This window comes from Vulpes lagopus, chromosome 8, assembly GCF_018345385.1.
Source record: "Vulpes lagopus strain Blue_001 chromosome 8, ASM1834538v1, whole genome shotgun sequence".
Lineage (NCBI taxonomy): Eukaryota > Metazoa > Chordata > Mammalia > Carnivora > Canidae > Vulpes > Vulpes lagopus.
Genome location: NC_054831.1, coordinates 50882800 through 50904350, shown reverse-complemented (window position 1 = coordinate 50904350; position 21551 = coordinate 50882800). Strand labels below are relative to the sequence as shown.

The following is a 21551-nucleotide window of genomic DNA, read 5'->3' as shown; positions in this document are numbered from 1 at the left end:
GGGGCACCTGGGTGGCTCAGTCAGTTAAGCACCTGACTGTTGGTTTTTGTTCAGGTCATGATCTCAGGGTCCTGGGATTGAGTCCTGGGTCAGACTCTGGCCTCAGTGAGGAGCCTGCTTGAGGATTCTCTCCTTCTCCCTCTGCCTATCCCACCACTCATATACACAGCCTCTCTCTTTCTCTCAAATAAATAAAACCTTTTTAATAAATAAAATAAAACTAATTCTAAATTTTGAAAAAATCTATATACATAAACCACTAACTTAATGAGAGGCCCCCTGCCTCCTCCCCAAAAATCAGTACTAAGAAAACCCAGAACAGCTGATAATTCACAGTTCTATATGAACAACTCTTTTATAATTCATCCTGTAAAGTACTTTATTTTACAATCTGCTTATCTTGTGTAACTAATATTGTCTACTTTATTACATTAAAAATTCATACAGTGTTAAAGTAGGACTGTATATGAAAGGAGGACTGCATCTAATATTTCTGTAGCATTGTCATCTTTTTCTATATATGATTCTGAGAATGTCCCCAGTTCTATTGGTATTGGATCCTACTCATTCTTTTGTCTCCTGATAGTTAGAATTGCTGCTTCCAAGGCCTGTATTTTTTATTTCCTTCAGAATATAAATCTTTCTCAGCTTGAGACATATGAAGTTCATCCATTTGATTGTTTTCCTCAGAAGTCTCTTCATTCATAAAATCTCCCAGTCTTCCACCTTTGAATATGATATTAGCTATGAGTTTCTCACGTATAGACTTTATTATATTGAAGTATGTTATCTCTAAACCTACTGTATTGTGAGTTTTTATCCTTTCTCTTGCTGATGTGATGTATCACATTGATTTGCAAAAATTATATCACCATTGCATCCTGAGAACAAATTCCACTTGATCATGGGGAATGATTTTTTTAATGTATTGTTGGATTCAGCTTGCTTATATTTTCTTGAAGATTTTTGCATCTATTTTTTATCAGGGCTATTGACCAATAGTTCTCCTCTTTTTTGTAGCATCTTTATCTGTTTTGAGTATCATGGTAATGTTGGCCTCATAGAAGTTTTCCTTTCTATTTTTTGGAATAGTTTGAAAAGAATAGGTATTAACTCTTTTTAAAATGTTTGGTAGAATTTATCTGTAAAGCCATCTGGTCCTGGACTTTTGTTAGGAGTTTTTTGATTACTGATTCAATTTCATTGCTTATAATTGGTCTGTTCAAATTTTCTATCTTCCTGATTCATTTGGAGAGGTTATATATTATAGAGTTCTACAAACTTATCCATTTCTTTTTTACATTGTCCAACTTGTTGGCATATAATTTTTCATAATATTCTCTCATAATCCTTTGTATTTCTATGGTGTCAGCTGTTATTTCTCCTTTTTATTTCTAATGTTGTTTAAGCCCCCTCCCTTTTTTTGATGAGTCTGGCTAAAGGCTTATCAATTTTGTTCATCTTTTTAAAGAACCAGCTCCTGGTTTCATTGATCTACTCTATTGTATTTTAGTTTTTATTTCATTTATTTCTACTCTAATCTTTTATTTATTTTATACCTTTAGGTATAAGGTTAGGTTGTGTATTTGAGACTTTTCTACTTGAGATGGGCTTTTATTGCTATAAACTTCCCTCTTAGTATAGCTTTTGCTGCATCCCAAAGATTTTGGACTATTGTGTTTCATTTTCTTTTTTTTTTTTTTTTTAATTTTTAAAAAAAATTTTTTTTTTTTTATGATAGTCACAGAGAGGGGGGCGGGGCAGAGACACAGGCAGAGGGAGAAGCAGGCTCCATGCACCAGGAGCCCGACGTGGGATTCAATCCCAGGTCTCCAGGATCGCGCCCTGGGCCAAAGGCAGGCGCTAAACCGCTGCGCCACCCAGAGATCCCTGTGTTTCATTTTCATTCTGCTCCATTTATCTTTGAATTTCCTCTTTGATTTCTTGATTCATTCATTCATTCACTGTTTAGTAGTGTGTTATCCAACCTCCATGTATTTGTGATCTTTCCAGATTTCTTCTTGTTTTTGATTTCTAGTTTCATAGTGTTATAGTCAGAAAAGATGTATGGTATGACTTGGACTTTGTGAATTTGTTGAGACTTCTTTTTAGCCTAATATATGCTCTCTTCTGAAACGTTCGATGTGCACTTGAAAAGAATGTGTGTTCTGCTGTTTCAGGATGGAATACTCTGAATACATCTGTTAATTCCACATGGTTCCATGTGTTACCCAAAGCCATTGTTTCCTTAATGATATTCTGTTTGGATGATCAGTCCATTGATGTAAGGAGGGTAAAGTCCCTCGCTATTATTGTATACTATCAATTACTTCCTTTATTTTTGTTATTAGATGTTTTATGTATTTAGCTGCTTCCATGTTGGGGGCATAAATATTTACAATTGTTAAATCTTCTTGTTGAATTGTTCCATTTATGATTATAGAGTGTCCTTCTTTGTCTCCTGTTACAGTCTTTGTTTTAAACTCTATTTTGTAGGGGATCCCTGGGTGGCGCAGCGGTTTAGTGCCTGTCTTTGGCCCAGGGTGCGATCTTGGAGACCCGGGATCAAGTCCCACGTTGGGCTCGCGGTGCCTGGAGCTTGCTTCCCCTCTGCTTGTGTCTCTGCCTCTCTCTCACTGTGTGCCTATCATAAATAAAAAGTTAAAAAAAAAACTCTATTTTGTTTGACATAAGTGTTGCTACCCCAGCTTTCTTTTCATATCCATTTGCATGCATTCTCCATTCCTTCACTTTCAATATGTATGTGTCTTTAGGTTTGAAATGAGTCTCTTGTAAGCAACATAAATATGGGTCTTGGGGTTTTTTTCCCATTCCATCAGCTTATGTCTTTTGATTGGAGCCCTTAGTCCATTTACATTGAAAGTAATTATTGATGGATATGTATTTATTGTTATCTTTTACTTGTTTTGTGGTTGTTTTTGTAGTGCTTTTGTTCCTTTCTTCCCTTGCTCTCTTCTCTCATGATTAGTTGACTTTATTTAGTGACATATTTGGATTTCTTTCCCTTTATTCTTTGCATATCTGTTACCAGTTTTGATTTGTAGTTGCCATTAGGTTTATATATAACATCTTTTGCATATAGCAGACCGCATTGAGTTGATGGCCACTTAAGTTTGAATGCATTCTTTACTCTTCTCTCCACATTTTAGGTATATGTTGTCATAATTTACATCCTTTTATTTTTTTAGTCTTCTTACTGATTTTTGTAGATATACTTACTTTAACTGCCTTTGTACTTCCTACTTTTCTTACTCCTGCTTACATTCTTCCACAAGAGTCCCCTTTTGCATTTTTGTAGGGCTCGTTTAGTGGTTGTGAATTTTTTTAACTTTTGTTTGCCGTGGAAACACTCTCTCCTTGCTGGATAGCCTTGCTAAAGTATTCGTGGCTGCAGGTTTTTTTCCTTCCAGCACTTTGAATATATCATGCCATTCTCTTCTGGTCTGCAAAGTTTCCACAAACAATCAACACATAATCTAAAGGAGTTTTCTTTGTATATAACTACTTTCTTTTTTCTCTTGCTACTTTTGAAATTCTATCACTATTTTTGCCATTGTAATTACTATGTGTTTTGGAGTAGACCTCCTTGGGTGGATTTTGTTGGGAGGCTCTCTGTGCCTCCTGGATCCAGGTTTCTGTTTCCTCCCCAGAATCGAGAAGTTTTCAGCTATAATTTCTTCAAATAAGTTTTCTACCCACTTTCCCCTCTCTTCTCCTTCTGGGATTCCTGTAATGTGGGTGCTATTATACTTGATGGAGTCACTGAATTCCCTAAGTCTATTCCGATTTTGCATTTTTTCCCTCTTATCTGCTCAGCTTGATTACTTTACATTACTCTGTCCTCTAGGTTACTGATTTATTCTTCTCCTTCTTCTAACCTATTGTTTGATCTAGTGTATTTTTATTCTGGTTTATTTTTAATTTTTTTAAATTTTTATTTATTTATGATAGTCACAGAGAGAGAGAGAGAGAGAGAGAGTGAGGCAGAGACATAGGCAGAGGAAGAAGCAGAGCTCCATGCACCGGGAGCCCGACGTGGGATTCGATCCTGGGTCTCCAGGATCGCGCCCTGGGCCAAAGGCAGGCGCTAAACTGCTGCGCCACCCAGGGATCCCCCTCTAGTGTATTTTTAATTCCAATTATTGTGTTCTTCATCTCTGATGATTCTATTTTACCTCTTTGTTTTAAGGGTCTCACTGATGTCCTCCACTCTTTTCTCAAGCTCATTGAGTATCTTTATGACTATTACTTTAAATGCCATATTGGGCACATTACTTATCTCTGTTTTGATTAGGTGTCTTACTGTGATTTTTTTGTCCTGTTCTTTCATTTGGGACATATTCCTCTGTCTCCTCATTTTGTCCTCCTCTGTGTCTATTTCTATATATTAAGAAAATCAGCTATATACCCTACTCTTGAAAATAATGGCCTTATGAAGAAGAGGTCCTGTAGTGCTCTGCAGTTTAGCGTCCCCTCTTCACCAGAACCCGGTAATTCAGGGATGTCTCCAATGTGTGTTGTGTGTGCCCTCCTGTGGTGTCTTGGCCACTTTTTCCATCAGTCATCTGCAGTGGCTCCCTTTGTCTGCTGTGGGCAGTGTTTGTTCTTTGTGGTATTAATCAGCAGTCTGGGGCCATCTTGGGCTTGAGTTAAGTTAGACCAGATGTTTGCCAGAGATGCAATAGCACCAAACTGCAGGGTGCTTTTGCTGTTTGTCCCTTGAAATGCTTTTGTTGGTGAGCCAGGCCAGCAATCCAGACCAGCTGCCTGCTTCCAGCTTACTGCTAGGTCCACAGTTTGACTGTTGTCTGTGGTTATCTTTCCCTTTCCCCAGAGCAGGAGTTACTTTAGAGTGATGCTGGCCCCTTTTGGGGTTGTTCTCACACTGCCAGGCTTGTGGCACCCATCTGGATGGCCCTGTCAAACAGCATATTAGAGGGGGCAGATCCATAATGTGCCTGAGGTTCAGAGGGGACAGTGGTATTAGCCAGTTAGGTAGTGAGTATCAGAGCTGTGCTGGTCCTGCAGGTGGCCATTTGTTTATGATGGGGGAAGGAGGGCAGGGCAATGGTACCTGCCAGCTCCTTTGTTCCTGAAGGAGTCTTCCAGCAATCTCTGTCCCTCTGGGATGTGCTCTGAGATGAATAAACTACTGGTTTTCAAAGCCAAATATTCTGGGGATTCATCTTCCCTACATCGGCTCCCTGGTGTAAGAGTTTGTTTCTTTCCCCTCTCCATGCCTGCAGCACCCCTTCCTCCTACAGACAGTAGTATGGGTCTCCTTAGCTCCAGACTGTGTCTCTGCCCTTCCTACCCCCTTTGTTGTGGTCTCTTCTCTACATTAGTTGTGTGGAGTTTATTCTGCCAGTCTTCATGTTGTGTCATCATGTGGCAAAAAGGAACCTTGTGCACTGCTGGTGGGAATGCAAACTGGCACAACCGCTGTGGAAGTTCAATGGAAAGTTCCTCAAAAATAAAAAAATAGACATATTCTGTGATCCAGGAATCACCCTCCTGGGTATTTACCCAAAGAAAGCAAAAACACTAATTCAAAATGATATATGCACCCCTTATTTTATTGCAGAATTATCTACAATGCAAACTGTGAAAGCAATCCAAGCATCCATCAATAGATGGATAAAAAAGATTTTATATATCTATATTATATAATATAATATTATATATATAATATTCCATTGCATATATGCATATATATATATATGCAGTGGAATATTATTCAGCCATAAAAAGAATGAAATCTTGCCATTTGCAACAACATGAATGGATCTAGAGAGCATAACGTGAAGCAAAATAAGCCAGTCAGAGAAAGACAATTACCATATGATTTTACTCATGTAGAATTTAAGAAACAAATGAACAAAGGGATGAGGGAAAGACCAATCAAAAATGAGACTCTTAATTACAGAGAACACATGGGTTTTGTGAAATAGGTAAAGAAGATTAAGAGTACACTTATGTTGATGAGCACTATTCCATATTAATATGGAACTGCTGAATCACTATTTTGTACACCTTAAACTAATATAACACTGCATTAAATACACCAGAATTTAAAAAATAAAACATTGGAATTAATAAATGGTCACAAAAAATTAATTCATGCATTCATTTTAATAAGTTGTGTATTCCTTGGGCTTTTTATGTATATAATCATGTAAAATTACTACTTTCTTAATTTTGAAAGCTTTTTATTTTTTCTTTCTTTATTGAATTGTCTAGGACCTCCACTGTCATGTTGAATAATAGTAAGAACAGACACTCTTTGCTTGTTCTGAAACTTAGATTGAAAGAATTAGAAATCCCACTATTAGAATAGTGTTTTCTAGAGGCCTTTTATAGCTGCTCTTTACCAAATTAAGAAAGTTTTATTTTTTATTTTTATTTTTTAAGATCTTATTTATTCATGAGAGACACACAGAGAGGCAGAAAAATAGGTGGAGGGAGATACAGTTTCCCTGTGGGGAGCCTGATGTGGAACTTGATCCCAGGACCTGGGATCATGTCCTTTTTAAAAAAAAATTTTATTTTTTATTGGTGTTCAATTTGTCAACATACAGAATAACACCCAGTGCTCCCTGGGTGTTAACCTCCCCTTCCACCACCCCTAATTCGTTTCCTAGAGTTAGGAGTCTTTCATGTTCTGTCTCCCTTTCTGCTGGAATCATATCCTGAGCCGAAGGCAGATGCTCAACCACAGAGCCACCCAGGAATCCCTATTTTTTATTTTTAAAAGATTTTATTTATCTAGTCATGAGAGACATGCAGAGAGAGGCAGAGACATAGGCAGAGGGAGCAGCAGGCTCCCCGCAGGGAGCCTGATGCCAGGACCCTGGGATCATGACCTGAGCCAAAGGCAGATGGTCAACCACTGAGCCACCCAGGCATCCAAGAAACTTTTATTTATTTCTAGTTTACTAGGAGTTGAATCATGAATGAGTGAATTTATCAATACTTTTTCTACATGTATGGAGATAATCAAAGGTTTTTCTGTTATTTTCAAATGTAAAGCCAACCTTTTTTATTCCTGAAGTAAACCCCTCTGGTCTTAATGTGTTATTTATTATACTACAACTGTCTATCTGCTAATATTTTATTTACAACTCTTTGTATATGTTGATGAGAGATCTTGACCTTCATTGTTCCTTTTTTTTTTAATTGAGGTGTAGTTGACACACACAGTGTTACATTAGTTCTAGGTATACAACATAGTGATTTGACAAGTCTATCTGTTACACTATGCCCATCACAAGTGTAGTTAGTGATAGAAGTGTCACCATAAAACACCAGTACGATACCATTGACTATATTACGTTGCTATACCTTTTATCCTTGTGACTAACTCATTCCATAAACGGAAGCCTGTTTCTCCTATTCCCCTTCATGTATTTTGTCTATCCTTGAGTCCTTCTCTCCTTTGGCAAATATCAGTTTGTTTAGTGTATTTATGGATCTGGCTCTTCTTTTTGTTCATTTCATTTTTAATTTTTTTTTTTTTTATGATAGTTACAGAGAGAGAGAGGCAGAGACACAGGCAGAGGGAGAAGCAGGCTCCATGCACCGGGAGCCTGATGTGGGATTCGATCCAGGGTCTTCCGGATCGTGCCCTGGGCCAAAGGCGGGCGCCAAACCCCTGCGCCACCCAGGGATCCCTCATTTCATTTTTAGATTCAAAATATGGTATTTGCCTTTCTCAGTCTGGTTTACTTCACTAAGCATAATACCCTCTATGTTCATCCATGTTGTTGCAAATAGCAAGGCTCAATGATATCCTTTGTATATATATGCCACCTCTTCTTTAGCCATTTATCTGTTGATAGACACTTGGGTTGTATCCATATCTTGGCTATTACAAATAATGCTGCAATAAACAGAGATACAGATACCTTCTGGAATGCGTGTTTTTGTTTTCTTTAGGTAACACAGTAGTGAAATTACTGGATCATATGGTAATTCTATTTTTAATTTTTTAAAGGACTTTTGTACCTTTTTCCACAATGGCCGCACCAATTTGCATTCCTATCACCAGTGTACATCTCCACATCCTCGCTAACACTTAATTCTTGTCTTTGATTTTAGCCATTCTAACAGGTATAAAGTGATAGCTCGTGGTTTTGATTTGCATTTCCCTAATGATTAGTGATATTTAGCATCTTTTTATGTGTCTGTTGGCTATCTCTATGTCTTCTTTGAAAAAAATGTCTTCAGATTTTCTACCTATTTTTAATTGAATCATTTATTTTTTGGGTGTTGCTTTGAATAATTCCTTTATATATTTTGGATATTAACTCCTTATCAGACATATTATTTGCACATATCTTCTTCCATTCACAGGGTGGCTTTTTGGTTTTGTCACTGGTTTTCTTCACCATGCAAAAACTTCTTATTTTGAAACAGTCCAATTCGTTTATATTTACTTTCGTTTCCTTGCCTAAGGACACATATGTAGAAAGATATTACTATGGCTGATGTCAAACAACTTATTGCCTAAGTTTTCTTCAAGAAGTTTTATGGCTTCAGGTCTCATATTTAGGTCTTTAATTCAATGTGTTTATTTTTGTGTATGGTGTAAGAAACTGGTCATTTCATTCTTTTGCAGTCCAATTCGTTTATATTTACTTTCGTTTCCTTGCCTAAGGACACATATGTAGAAAGATATTACTATGGCTGATGTCAAACAACTTATTGCCTAAGTTTTCTTCAAGAAGTTTTATGGCTTCAGGTCTCATATTTAGGTCTTTAATTCAATGTGTTTATTTTTGTGTATGGTGTAAGAAACTGGTCATTTCATTCTTTTGCATGTAGCTGTCTAGTTTTCCCAGCACCACTTATTGAATGGAATGTCTATTCCCCAGTGTGTAGTCTTGCCTCCTTTGTCCTAGATTAGTTGTGCCTGTTAAATGTGGGCTTATTTCTGAGCTCTCTAATCTGTTCTATGTGTCTATTTTTGTGCCAGTACTACACTATTTTGATTACAATCGCGTTGTAGTATATCTTATAATCCGGTTTGTCTTCAATTTCTTTCATCAGCACTTTATAGTTTTCAGAATACAGATCTTTTACCGCCTTTGTTAAGTTTATTTCTAGGTATTTTATTCTTTTGGTGCAATTACAAATAAAATTATTTTCTCTTTCTGCTACTTGATTATTAGTGTACAAAAATCAATTTATCTATATTATGTATCCTGCAACTTCACTGAATTCATTTATTCTAATAGCTTTTCAATTGGGGCCATGGGGTTTTCTCTGAATAATATCATGTAATCTGCAGATAGTCATAGAAAGTTTTTCTCTACCAACTTCGAGGCCAATTTTTTTTTCTTGTCTGATTATGGTGGTTAGAGCTTCCAGGAATATGTTGAATAAAAGTGGTGAGAGTAGACATGCTTGTCTTGTTTTTGATCTTAGAGGAAAAGTTCTCCAGTTTTAAACTGAGATGATCATGTGGTTTTTATACTTTGTTTTGTTGACTTGGGCTGATTGATTTCCAAATACTGAACCATTCTTGCAGCCCTGGGATAAATCCCACTTGATTGTAGTGAATCTTCCTTTTAATATATTGTTGAATGTGGTTTGCTGATATTTTGTTGAGAATTTTTGCTTCTGTGTTCTTCAGTGATATTGTTTGTAGTTTTGTTCTTTTGTAGTATATTTGTTGGTTTTGGTATCAGGGTAATAAATGCTGGCCTCATAGACTGTACTTTGAAGCTATACTTCTTTTGTTATTTTTTAGAATAGATAGATAATAATAGATAATAGGTACTAACTCTTCTTTTTTTTAATTTTTTTTATTGGAGTTCAATTTGCCAACATATAGCGTAACATCTAGTGCTCATCCCGCCAGTGCCCCCCCCAGTGCCCATCACCCAGTCACCCCAATCCCCCGCCCACCTCCCCTTTCACCACCCCTTGTTCGTTTCCCAGAGGTAGGTGTCTCTCATGTTTTGTCACCCTCACTGATATATTCACTCATTTTCTCTCCTTTCCCCTTTATTCCCTTTCACTATTTTTTATATTCCCCAAATGACTAAGACCATATAATGTTTGTTTTTCTCTGATTGACTTATTTCACTCAGCATAATATCCTCCAGTTCCATCCACGTTGACGCAAATGGTGGGTATTTGTCGTTTCTAATGGCTAATATTCCATTGTATACATATTGGTAAATTCACCTTTGAATTTTGTCTGGTCCTGGAATTGGTCTGTTGGGAATTTTTTGTTGTTGTTGTTGTTGTTAACAATTCAATTCTGTTAGCAATAGTTTGGTTTTCAAATTTGTATTTCTTCCTGATTCAGTTTAGGGAAATTGTGCCCTTCTAGGAGTTCATCTATTTTTCCTAGGTTATCCGATTTGTTGCCATATAATTTTTTGTATTACTGTTATAATCCTTTGTATCTCTATGGTGTTCTTTGTTACCTCTCTTGTTTCTGGTTTTGTTTGTTTGGTTTTTTTCTTTTTTTTTTTTTTAAGAGATTGTATTTATTTATTCATGAGAGAGACACACAGAGAGAGGCAGAGACACAGGCAGAGGGAGAAGCAGGCTCCCTGCAGGGAGCCTGATGTGGGACTGGATCCCAGGATCCCAGGATCACGCCCTGGGCTGAAGGCAGGTGCTCAACCGCTGAGCCACCCAGGTGCCCCTGTTTGCTTTCTTTCTTGATTGGTCTAGCTAGAGATTGATTCTTTAAAAATCTTTTGAAAGAATCAACTCTGTTTCATTGTCTTTTCTGTTCTTTAAGACTCTCTCATTCATTTCTGCTCTGATTTTTATTAAATCTTTTCATCTACTAATTTTGGGCTTCATTGTCTTTTTGTAGTTTTTATAGGTATACCTATAAAATTTAGACTGTTTGAGGTTTTTCTTATTTCTTCAGGTTGGCTGGTATCTCTATAAATATCCCTCTGAGAACTCTTTTCTCTGGGTCTCAAAGATTTCAGACCATTGTGCTTTCATTTTTTATTTGTCTCCATATTTTTTTTTATTTTCTCTTCATTTTCCTTGTTAACTCATCTGTTGTTTAGTAGCATGTTGGTAAGCCTCCACATGTTTAGTTTTCCAATTTTTTCCCTGTGATTGATTTCTGTTTCATTCCATTGTGACTGGAAAATATACATGATATAATTCAATCTTTTTAAATTTATTGAGATTTGTTTTGGCCTAACATTTGACCTATCTTGGAAAATTTCTGTGTGTATATAAAAGGAATGTGTATTCTGTTTTTTGCATGGCATGTTCTATATTTATCTATATTATATTTAATAAGGAAAGACACTCTTTCCTTATTGTTATTCTTCCTATATAATCTATCTTATTAATGTAAGTGCTGTGTTAATATCTCCTACTATTGTTGTTTTACTCTTTCTTCCTTTATGTCTATTAATATTTGCTTTGAGTATTTAGGTGCTCCATTGTTGGGTGCATAGATATTACAACTGTTGTCTTCTTCAATTAGTTCCATTATCCTTATACAATGGCCTTCTTTTTCTCTTGTTAGTCTTTAAGGTCTACTTTGTGTGGTATAAATAATGTTACATAGAGGTTTTTTTTCACTTCCTTTTGCATAAAATATCTTTTACATCTTTTCACTTTCAATCTGAGTGTGTCCTTATATCTGAAATGAGTGTCTTCCAGGCAACACATAGATCAGTCTTGTGTTTTTATCCATTCTGCCACCCTATGCCTTTTGATTGGAGCATTTAGAGCACTTAACATGTAAGTAATTATTTTATTTTTTTTAAATTTTATTTATTTATTCATGAGAGAGAGAGAGAGAGAGAGAGAGAGACGCAGAGACACAGGCAGAGAGAGAAGCAGGCTCCATGCAGGGAGCCCGATGTGGGACTCCATCTGGGGTCTCTGGGACACGCCCTGGGCTGAAGGCAGGTGCTAAACTGCTGAGCCACCCAGGCTGCCCAGTAATCACTTTCAGTATGTACTTATTGACATTTTGATTGTTTTCAGGTTTTTTTGTGGTTTTTCTCTGTTATTTCTTCTTCTCTTGTTCTCTTTCCTTCTGATTATAACTGTAAGTAGTGTTATGCTTGACTTTCTATTTTTGTGTATCTATTGTCAGTTTTGGGTTTGTGTTTACTATGAGGTTTATATATAACATCCTAAGTATATATCAGTCTATATTAAATTGATGGTTATTTCAATTCAAACACATTCTATTTTTTTATTGAAAATTTTTTCATTTGTTTTTAAATTAGATTTACCAACATATAGTATAACACCCAATGCTTATCCCATCAAGTGCCCCTGTCAGTGCCCGTCACCCAGTTACCCCAACCCTCCCACCCACCTCCCCTTCTGCAACCCTTTGTTCATTTCCCAGAATTAGGAGTCTGTCACAGTTTGTCTCCCTCTCTAATTTTACCCTATTGATTCCCCTCCTTTTCCTTATAATCCCTATCACTATTTCTTATATTCCCCATATTAGGGAAGCCATATAATAATTATCCTTCTCCAATTGACTTACTTCATTCAGCATAATACCCTCCAGTTCCATCCACGTCAAAGCAAATGATGAGTATTTGTCGTTTCTAATGGCTGAGTAATAGTCCATTGTATATATAGACCACATCTTCTTGATCCATTCATCTGTCGATGCACACCAAGGCTCCGTCCACAGTTTGGCTATTGTGGACATTGCTGCTATGAACATTGGGGTGCAGGTGTCCTGGCATTTCTCTGCATCTACTTTGGGATACTCAATAGTGTAATTGCTGCCTCTTTTTACATCTTTGAGGAACCTCCACACAGTTTTCCAGAGTGGCGGTACCAGTTCACATTCCCACCAACAGTGCAAGAGGGTTCCCCTTTCTCCACATCCTCTTCAATTTTGTTGTTTCCTGTCTTGTTAATTTTCACCATTCTCACTGGTGTGAGGTGGTATCTCAGTGTGGTTTTGATTTGTATTTCCCTGATAGCAAGTGATGTGGAGCATTTTCTCACTTTTCCTGGCCATGTGTATGTCTTGTTTAGTAAAATTTCTGTTCATGCCTTCTGCCCATTTCTTGACTGGATTTTTGGTTTCTTTGCTGTTGAGTTTGATAAGTTCAAACTCTAAGATCTAAGCTATAGATCTTGGGTACCAGCCCTTCATCTGATATGTCATTTGCAAATATCTTCTCCCATTCTGTAGGCTGTCTTTTAGTTTTGTTGACTGTTTCTTTTGCTCTGCAGAAGCTTTTTATCTTCATTAAGTCTCAATAGTTCATTTTTGCTTTTGATTCTTTTGCCCTCATGGATGTATCTTGCAAGAAGTTGCTGTGGCCAAGTTCAAAAAGGGTGTTGCCTGTGTTCTCCTCTAGGATTTTGATGGATTCTTGTCTCACATTTAGATCTTTCAACAGTTTTGAGTTTATCTTTGTGTTCGGTGTAAGAGAATGGTCTAGTTTCACTCTTCTGCACGTGGCTGTCCAATTTTCCCAGCACCATTTATTGCAGAGACTGTCCTTTTCCCAGTGGATAGTCTTTTCTGCTTTGTTGAATATTAGTTGACCATAGAGTTGAGGGCCCATTTCTGGGTTCTCTGTTCTGTTCCATTGAGCTATGTGTCTGGTTTTGTGCCAGTACCACACTGTCTTGATGACCACAGCTTTGTAATACAGCTTGAAATCTGGTCTTGTGATGCCTCCAGTTCTGGCTTTCTTTTTGAATATTCCCCTGGCTATCCAGGGTCTTTTCTGGTTCCACACAAATCTTAAGATTATTTGTTCCAACTCTGAGAACAAAGTCCATGATATTTTGATGGGGATTGCATTGAACGAGTAAATTGCCCTGGTTAGCATAGACATTTGACAGTATTTATTCTTCCAGTCATGAGCATGGAATATTTTTCCATCTCTTTGTGTCTTCCTCAATTTCTTTCAGAAATGTTCTGTAGTTGTTAGGGTATAGATCCTTTACCGCTTTGGTTAGGTTTATTCCTAGGTTTATCTTATGGTTTGGGGTGCAATTGTAAATGGGATTGACTACTTAATTTCTCTTTCTCCATTGTTAGTGTATAGAAATGCCACTGCATTCTGGAAATTGATTTTGTATCCTGCCACACTGCTGAATTCCTGTATGAGTTCTAGCAATCTTGGGGTGGAGTCTTTTGGGCTTTCTATGTACAGTATCATGTCATCTGTGAAGAGGGAGAGTTTGACTTCTTCTTTGCCAATTTGAATGCCTTTTATTTCTCATTGCCTGATTGCTGAGGCTAGGACTTCTAGTACTATGTTGAATAGCAGTGGTTTTTGTGCCAGTACCACATTGTCTTGATGACTACAGCTTTGTAGTACAACCTGAAATCTGGCATTGTGATGCCACCAGATATGGTTTTCTTTTTTAAAATTTCCCTGGCTGGGGATCCCTGGGTGGCGCAGCGGTTTGGCGCCTGCCTTTGGCCCAGGGTGCGATCCTGGAGACCCGGGATTGAATCCCACATCGGGCTCCCGGTGCATGGAGCCTGCTTCTCCCTCTGCCTGTGTCTCTGCCTCTCTCTCTCTCTCTCTCTGTGACTATCATAAATAAATTTTAAAAAATTAAAATAAAATAAAATAAAATAAAATTTCCCTGGCTATTCGGGGTCTTTTCTAATTCCACACAAATCTTAAGATTATTTGTTCCAACTCTCTGAAGAAAGTCCATGGTATTTTGATAGGGATTGCATTAAATGTGTAAATTGCCCTGGGAACACTGACATTTTCACAATATTAATTCTGCCAATCCATGAGCATGGAATATTTTTCCATCTCTTTGTGTCTTCCTCAGTTTCTTTCAGAAGTGTTCCATAGTTTTTAGAGTATAGATCATAGATCAATGGAACAAAATAGAGAACCCAGACGTGGACCCTCAACTTTTTCGTCAACTAATATTCGATAAAGGAGGAAAGACTATCCACTGGAAGAAAAACAGCCTCTTCAATAAATGGTGCTGGGAAAATTGGACATCCACATGCAGAAGAATGAAACTAGACCACTCCCTTGCACCATACACAAAGATAAACTCAAAATGGATGAAAGATCTAAATGTGAGACAAGATTCTATCAAAATCCTAGAGGAGAACACAGGCAACACCCTTTTTGAACTTGGCCACAGTAACTTCTTGCAAGATACATCCACAAAGGCAAAAGAAACAAAAGCAAAAGTGAACTATTGGGACTTCATCAAGATAAGAAGCTTTTGCACAGCAAAGGATACAGTCAACAAAACTAAAAGACAACCTACAGAATGGGAGAAGATATTTGCAAATGACGTATCAGATAAAGGGCTAGTTTCCAAGATCTATAAAGAACTTATTAAACTCAACACCAAAGAAACAAACAATCCAATCATGAAATGGGCAAAAGACATGAACAGAAATCTCACAGAGGAAGATATAGACATGGCCAAGACCCACATGAGAAAATGCTCTGCATCTGCCATCAGGGAAATACAAATCAAAACCACAATGAGATACCACCTCACACCAGTGAGAATGGGGAACATTAACAAGGCAGGAAACCACAAATGTTGGAGAGGATGCGGAGAAAAGGGAACCCTCTTACACTGTTGGTGGGAATGTGAACTGCTGCAGCCACTCTGGAAAACTGTGTGGAGGTTCCTCAAAGAGTCAAAAATAGACCTGCCCTACGACCCAGCAATTGCACTGTTGGGGATTTATCCCAAAGATTCAGATGCAATGAAACGTCGGGACACCTGCACCCCGAAGTTTCTAGCAGCAATGTCCACAATAGCCAAACTGTGGAAGGAGCCTCGGTGTCCATCGAAAGATGAATGGATAAAGAAGATGTGGTTTATGTATACAATGGAATATTACTCAGCCATTAGAAACGACAAATACCCACCATTTGCTTCAACGTGGATGGAACTGAAGGGTATTATGCTGAGTGAAGTAAGTCGATCGGAGAAGGACAAACATTATATGTTCTCATTCATTTGGGGAATATAAATAATAGTGAAAGGGAATAGAAGGGAAGGGAGAAGAAATGGGTAGGAAATATCAGAAAGTGAGACAGAACATAGAGACTCCTAACTCTGGGAAACGAACTATGGGTGGTGGAAGGGGAGGAGGGCAGGGGGTGAGGTGAATGGGTGATGGGCACTGAGGGGGGCACTTGAGGGGATGAGCACTGGATGTTATTCTGTATGTTGGCAAAGTGAACACCAATAAAAAATAAAGTTATTATTTTAAAAAAATGAATAGCAGTGTTGTGAGTGGACGTCCCTGTCGTGTTCCTGATATTAGGGGAAAGGTCTCAGTGTTTCCTGATTGAAAATTATATTTGCTGTGGGCTTTTCACAAATCTTAAAAGATATTGAGGAATGACCTTACCTGGGGTAACTCTTATCTGCTCCACATGTTTTCATCCTCCATTAGGCTAGTCGGATGAGTTCATATAATGGCAAAAGGCAAAAGCTAGAGTAGACTCTTACAAGGGCTTTTGCAATCGCCTGCTCTATGTCATTCCATTGACCAAATCCACTCATGTGATAGAGCCCAATATTGAAGTACAAGAGCACTACAAGGTAGATGCAGGGAGGATAAAGCATTTGGATCATTAAGGAAATCATTTTTTTTTATTCTAAGGCGAGGAAATTTTTCTATGCATGCAAAAAATTATGAACAGTAACTAGTATATATTCATAGTCTTGAGACTTGGGCAGTCAAATAAAATCAGTTTGTAAATGTTCAAAAGGTCTTAAAGAGGAGAGTGTGAACCATATCTTATCTAGGTTATGCTATTTATAGGTAAGACATGATTCTACTCCCCTGACCAATTTTGGGAAATCTTCCAAACCTCTATTTAATGTGGAAATGACTTTATCCATTCCATAATGTGAAGAATTATGGAGTAATTTGACCAGGGTCCATTGGATGGATTATGGCACTTCAGGATAGCCACCCTCAAATTGCCAGAATCCATCTCTAGAAATAAAGTATCCTTTGCCAAAATTGTTTTTTCAGTAGGTTGAGCTGAGAACTGTGAGTTAATTACAACTTGTCTAAATTGATTCATTTTCCTTTTGTAGATTGGTGTGATAAATATAAATTTAGCAACACTATTGGCTGGGGTGTTAAAAAGCCACAAACTTCACTTAGCATATAAATAAAAGCAAAAACATTACTCTTGACTTCTAGGGTGTTCTCTAGACCATTGAGGTAGAGTTTTTTCCAGGTCTTAACACTTATCTCCTTGGGATTCTGAAAAAGTTCTTATAAGCCATGATCTTTTTACCATTTTTAATTAGCATATGTGAAGAAGAGGTAATAAATCATCAGTTTTTATAAAATTCATGAATTATAAACTACCTCAAAAATCATATCTACTATCCATATGAATATTTATTTACTTTCATCTTTTGTCTGAATGCAGGTTCATGTCTGAGCTATTTGTACAGCTACCTGGGCAGACTGAGAATTAGGCAGTGGAGCTGTGTTGGTGCTTACATGTTCAATTAATAACAACATATCCTACACAGAGTATGCCTTTGTTATATTTTAAATGAAAGCCATCTACAAACTAAATTAAATCCAGGTAGACTAAAGGATACAAGATTCAGATATGGAAACAATTAATTCCTGAGAGAATGCTAAGTGGTCATGTGGTTCCCCTTCACTCTTAAGAGGGAGTAAATTTGCAGGATTAGATTTTTAATAACAATGAATAGTAATATGCAGAGCAAACAGTAGGATTTCACACATGGTAAATTTGCTAATATAAATGTCAAATGTTGCCTAGAAGTAGCAAGAGTTGTACATATGTGAGAATGAAGAAGCAAGCACTATGGTGGAAGTGTCAAGTTTGGCCAGTGCCGCCACCACATGCAAGCAATGAGGATGTATCTTCATCTTCAAATCAAGGAATGTGCTGATAAACAATCACATCAAGTGTAAACTATTCTGTTAATATTGTGTGAACACACAGAGACTGTTATGAGTTACTAGTTTATACTAGCATAACTAGTTTATAGATACTAGACATAGTCCTCTTCACTCAATTTTACTGAAAATTATTCTCCTCTGTTATGTGTTTGTTATATGTACCATTTTTTTAACAGAAATTTCAAATTTTTATAAAGTTGAACCTAAATCTGTTGATCTTCCATTGATTCAACACTTTGTTTTTCCTTATCAAAAGAATTGATTAATGTTCACTTCTTAGAGATATTTGTGGTTTTTTTTTAGATCTTATTCCTCAATCTATCTGCATTTTATTTAGTGTGAAGGATCTCATGAATTTTGATGTGTATGAGTCTATTTATTTCCCTATTCCAACATTATGCAGACTCACAGTTCACCTTTTTGACTATTTCCTCCTGATAATTTAACCAATTGATCATTTTGATATCTTTTTCTTAATATGAAGCTAGTAAACATGACTCAGGGTTCTATACTCATCAATTTTTTAGCTTTTTTAGTCATTTTGTTGTTGTACAGAGAGAGACACATGCACATGTGTGTATGTTTCAGATGGATAAATTTGCTGAAAATATTGTATTGGTTATGGTGATAGTAACTGTTTTTTAAATCACTATTTCTTATTTGAAAAGTTATGCATATATGCATATATTTGTGTGTGTGTATATATACACATATGCACATACACAAACATATGTATTCACTTTAGAAAATATGCAGGAGATCTAAAAAAATCTCCATATTGCTACCACTTAACTAAAATTTAATATATTTATCTTTTTCTATCATGCATATATACACACACAATCATATCATACAGTTTTGAATCTTTTATTCATTTAAATGGTGCATAGGAAGATTGTAATATCCAGATCATTATCTTAAAAATCTATCTATTGCAGTGCCTGAGTGACTCAGTTGGTTGAGCCTGTGACTCTTGGTTTTAGCTCAGGTCATAATCTCAGGGTCGTGGGATAGAGCCCTGTATCAGGCTCTGCACTCAGCAGGAAGTCTGCTGGAGATTCTTTCTCCCTCTTCCTCTGCCCTTCCCCCTGCTCATGTGTGCTCTCTCATTTTCTAAATACATCTTTTCTTTAAAAAATATAAATAAGAAAACCTATCCAGAAAACATATCTAGATAAGAAACATATATTACTGTGAATTCAAAATTTGGAACAAATTTACTTATGGCTAGTTAACTATCTCTGGTAGCTTTAAGCAATGTGTATTTATAGTTAGAGGTTAATCAGAGTAGTCAAGTACAACATTGTGCGCTTTTTTTTTTCTTATTTTTAAAGATTTTATTTATTCTTGAGAGACACACAGAGAGGCAGAGACACACGCAGAGGGAGAAGCAGACTCCCTGTGGGGAGCCTGATGCAGGACTCGATCCCAGGGCCCCAGGATCACACCCTGAGCCAAAGGCAGACACTCAACCACTGAGCCACCCAGGTGCCCTTTTTTCTTTAAAGTAGGCGAGGCCAGCATCACCTTAATTCCGAAACCAGACAAAGACCCCACCAAAAAGGAGAATTACAGACCAATATCCCTGATGAACATGGATGCAAAAATTCTCAACAAGATACTAGCCAATAGGATACAACAACACATTAAGAAAATTATTCACCATGACCAAGTAGGATTTATCCCCGGGACACATTGTGCGCTTTTTTAAAACCGTCAGTGGGTGAGATAGGATTGGAATGTACATACTCTATTCCCTAAGTCTTCCCTAAAAGGTGCTAAGTGAAGGACAAGTGAATAAAATGTAATGACCATTTTGGCTTACTCCTAAAGAATGGCTTAAATTGGTGCCATGTGGATTTATATATGATATGTGTCTATTTGTTCTAGGAAGTTGTGCGGTTCCTAGATACCAAACATCAAGACCACTATCAAGTCTATAATCTATGCAGTATGTACATGCGCAGATACTTTGCTACTATTGATAGAAAACAGATCACTACATATAAGATGTTTCAGTTTTTTCATTTAATCATAAGTATTTGGTGGGTGGTGGGAAGTGAGTTTAAAATCTCCATCTTGCACTGGCTCTATTTTGTAGGAAAAAATAGCTCAATAGCATAAATACCCTGTGGGGGAGGCAGGAGGCTCCAGTGGCAGCAGACCCATTTTGGGCAAAATCTGCTCTAGTGGTATTAGGTTTAGGAAAATACTTCTGTTTTTCCTGCCACCTTGTGTTTTGAAGACAGACAATTCAACAAATATATTTTCTAATTCACTAGGAGTGAAGTGTAAGGAGAGCAATACTCAAATGAAAAAAATCCAAGGAGTCAATAAACAAGGGAAAATATGCTCCAAGAGCAAAACCTTTTATAAAAAAAATAGATTATATCCTGGCTTACTACTTTGTGTGTTTTGACTTTTCCTCTTCCTGTATATTAAACAGACAGTTTCAGGAGGCAAGCAGTCTGGTTGGCCACATTTACTTCTGCTCTGTGGTGTCTATCTATTATATGTATGATAATATGATGTAGCCTGCTGGAAAATTAAAAGTAAGGCCTGTTAAACCCAAATAAGTTGGGCTTAGGTTACTCAAGATGGACAAACTACTACTATCTCTGTTTTTCAGACTCTTAATATTCTGAAAAATAAAGCAGTAAGAGCCAGTCAGAAAGCTTGCTTTAAAGGTGGATAAGGGAGATCCCTGGGTGGCTCAATGGTTTAGCGCCTGCCTTCAGCCCGGGGTGTGATCCTGGAGTCCTGGGATCGAGTCCCACATCGGGCTCCCTGCATGGAGCCTACTTCTCTCTCTGCCTGTGTCTCTGCCTCTCTTTCTCTCTCTGTGTGTCTCTCATGAATAAATAAATAAAATCTTTTAAAAAGATAAAGGCGGATAAGGAATTTATAAGAAAAAAATAGAACTTCATACCTTGATTATTTACTATGTTTATTAGGCATAGATATATGACATAAATATCATTTATTTTAGGTGAAAGAGCTTATGACCCTAAGAACTTCCATTACAGGGTCCGGCGAGTCAAAATTGATGATCACAATGTTCCCACTCTAAGGTAAGTTTTATGCCAAGATGACTGTCAGAAGAAAGCTAAATACACTGGGCTGGATTTTTTTGATGTATTTTAATTCAACTAAAAATTTTACATTTGAAATCAGTGAGATGGTGGCATTCACTAAGGAAGTAGATGAGTGGATGGCTCAAGATGACGAAAACATCGTAGCGATTCATTGTAAGGGAGGCAAAGGTAAAAACTTTTTTTTTTAATTTCTCTTTTTCTAAATAAATATTAATACATTAAAGTACAAGAACCGATACAAACTGATGTTAGTATTAATAGTTGTTAAAATCTTTGGGGTGCACCTAGGTGGCACAGTGGTTAAGTGTCTGACTCTTGGTTTCAGCTCAGGTTACAGTCTCAGGGTGATGAGATTGAGTCCCTTGCCAGGTTCTGTGCTCAGTGCACGGAGTCTGCTTGAGTTTCTTTCTCCCTCTGCCCTACTGCCCCCTACTCTGCTTTGTCTCAAATACATAAATAAATCTTTTAAAAAATTGTTGACATTTTTTTATGTCAGCTTCAAGACTGAAGGAAAGGAAGGAAAGAGGAAGGAGGGGAGG

The 21551-nt window shown here is 37.2% G+C and overlaps 1 protein-coding gene across 1 annotated transcript in view; it reads left to right on the top strand.

Annotated features, from left to right (window-relative positions):
* Positions 1 to 21551, top strand: part of LOC121497717 (phosphatidylinositol 3,4,5-trisphosphate 3-phosphatase TPTE2-like) — an 82696-nt gene that overhangs the window by 18898 nt on the left and 42247 nt on the right. The window contains exons 8-10 of the mRNA XM_041767457.1: positions 19808 to 19868; positions 20907 to 20988; positions 21092 to 21180. Of these exons, the coding sequence (XP_041623391.1) occupies positions 19808 to 19868; positions 20907 to 20988; positions 21092 to 21180 (232 nt within the window). The remainder of the gene's footprint in view (positions 1 to 19807; positions 19869 to 20906; positions 20989 to 21091; positions 21181 to 21551) is intronic.